The 944-nt window shown below is 33.5% G+C and overlaps 1 protein-coding gene across 2 annotated transcripts in view; it reads right to left on the bottom strand.

Annotated features, from left to right (window-relative positions):
• Window positions 1-338: 338 nt before the first annotated feature.
• Window positions 339-944, bottom strand: part of LOC116692833 (cytochrome P450 3A40) — a 6,416-nt gene continuing 5,810 nt past the window's right edge. The window contains exons 13-14 of one of the 2 annotated variants that reach the window (XR_004332794.1): window positions 707-870; window positions 339-667 (exon numbers count right to left, since the gene is read on the bottom strand). Coding sequence is in view for 1 of the 2 variants with exons in the window: in XM_032521386.1 (XP_032377277.1) it covers window positions 769-870 (102 nt within the window). In the remaining variant the exon portion in view is untranslated. Of the gene's footprint in view, window positions 871-944 lie in introns of both variants that reach the window. The other variant, XM_032521386.1, reaches the window with a different exon arrangement.

The raw sequence follows: 944 nt of genomic DNA, 5'->3' as shown, positions 1-944 counted from the left end.
TAACTGGTTCAAACAGAATTAAGTCATATGAAATGTCTGCCTTTCATATGGTAACAAAATGTCTTTTTTTTATAAATTAGTGTATATTTATTTGCAAAGGATCGGAGGTGTTCTGCTAATAGCTGTCAAGTAAATGTAAATGTAGAAAAGGTATAAAGTAAAAAATCTAAATACTCAAGTACCTTGACATGTACACAACTGCCATTACATTTTTTTAACTAAGGACAACCAGTCTGTCTAAAAATACAGCTAGATAACTAACTTCGATACAGCTGAAGGATTGTCAACACCCGATTCAAAAAGGCGACAAAACAGCGAGACCACACACTGACCAAATTAAATGTAAGCATTTTTATTAGATAAAAAAGAAATGTGATTGTGAGAATATTAGTAACGGCTGTAATGCCATCAGTGAATTGTTGAGTATCATGCAGAATTAATCAAATGTCAGTCAAAACTAAACTAAACTATCAGTGAATCAGAAGGCCAAAAACATCAGCAGCGGTTTGTTTTGTAGAACCAAGCTAAGCTGTTGGCTGGGCTTTACAGTCTTCTTATTGGAATTGTGTAATGCAAAGTAAATATTATTGAAAAGCTTATTGAAAGGATACAAGTTTTGTAAGACATCCTGCTGTCTATTTAAATTGTGTTCTTTAATTAGTTTTAATAATTGATTGATTGATAATTTAATTTAATTGATCATTGAATTTAATTGATATGCTATAGATTGGTTTGAAAAAGAAAGTTAGTTGCTAAAGATAATCAGAGTTAGCTTGAGAGAGAATCAGCAACGGTTGCTCTGGGCTCCAGCTTCAGTTTGATGGGATTCTTGGGTGAGGTAAATCCATCTCTTCCCAGCTCCATTGGAATCTAGGAAAACAAGAATTGGGTCACAAATGAAGCCCTACCAAAGCTCAAATCGAATCTCATCCAATCACACGTAA

This window comes from Etheostoma spectabile, chromosome 7 (genome assembly GCF_008692095.1).
Source record: "Etheostoma spectabile isolate EspeVRDwgs_2016 chromosome 7, UIUC_Espe_1.0, whole genome shotgun sequence".
In the NCBI taxonomy this organism is placed as follows: domain Eukaryota; kingdom Metazoa; phylum Chordata; class Actinopteri; order Perciformes; family Percidae; genus Etheostoma; species Etheostoma spectabile.
The sequence above is the reverse complement of the archived record's forward strand: the minus strand, read 5'-3'. Positions and strand labels throughout refer to the sequence as shown.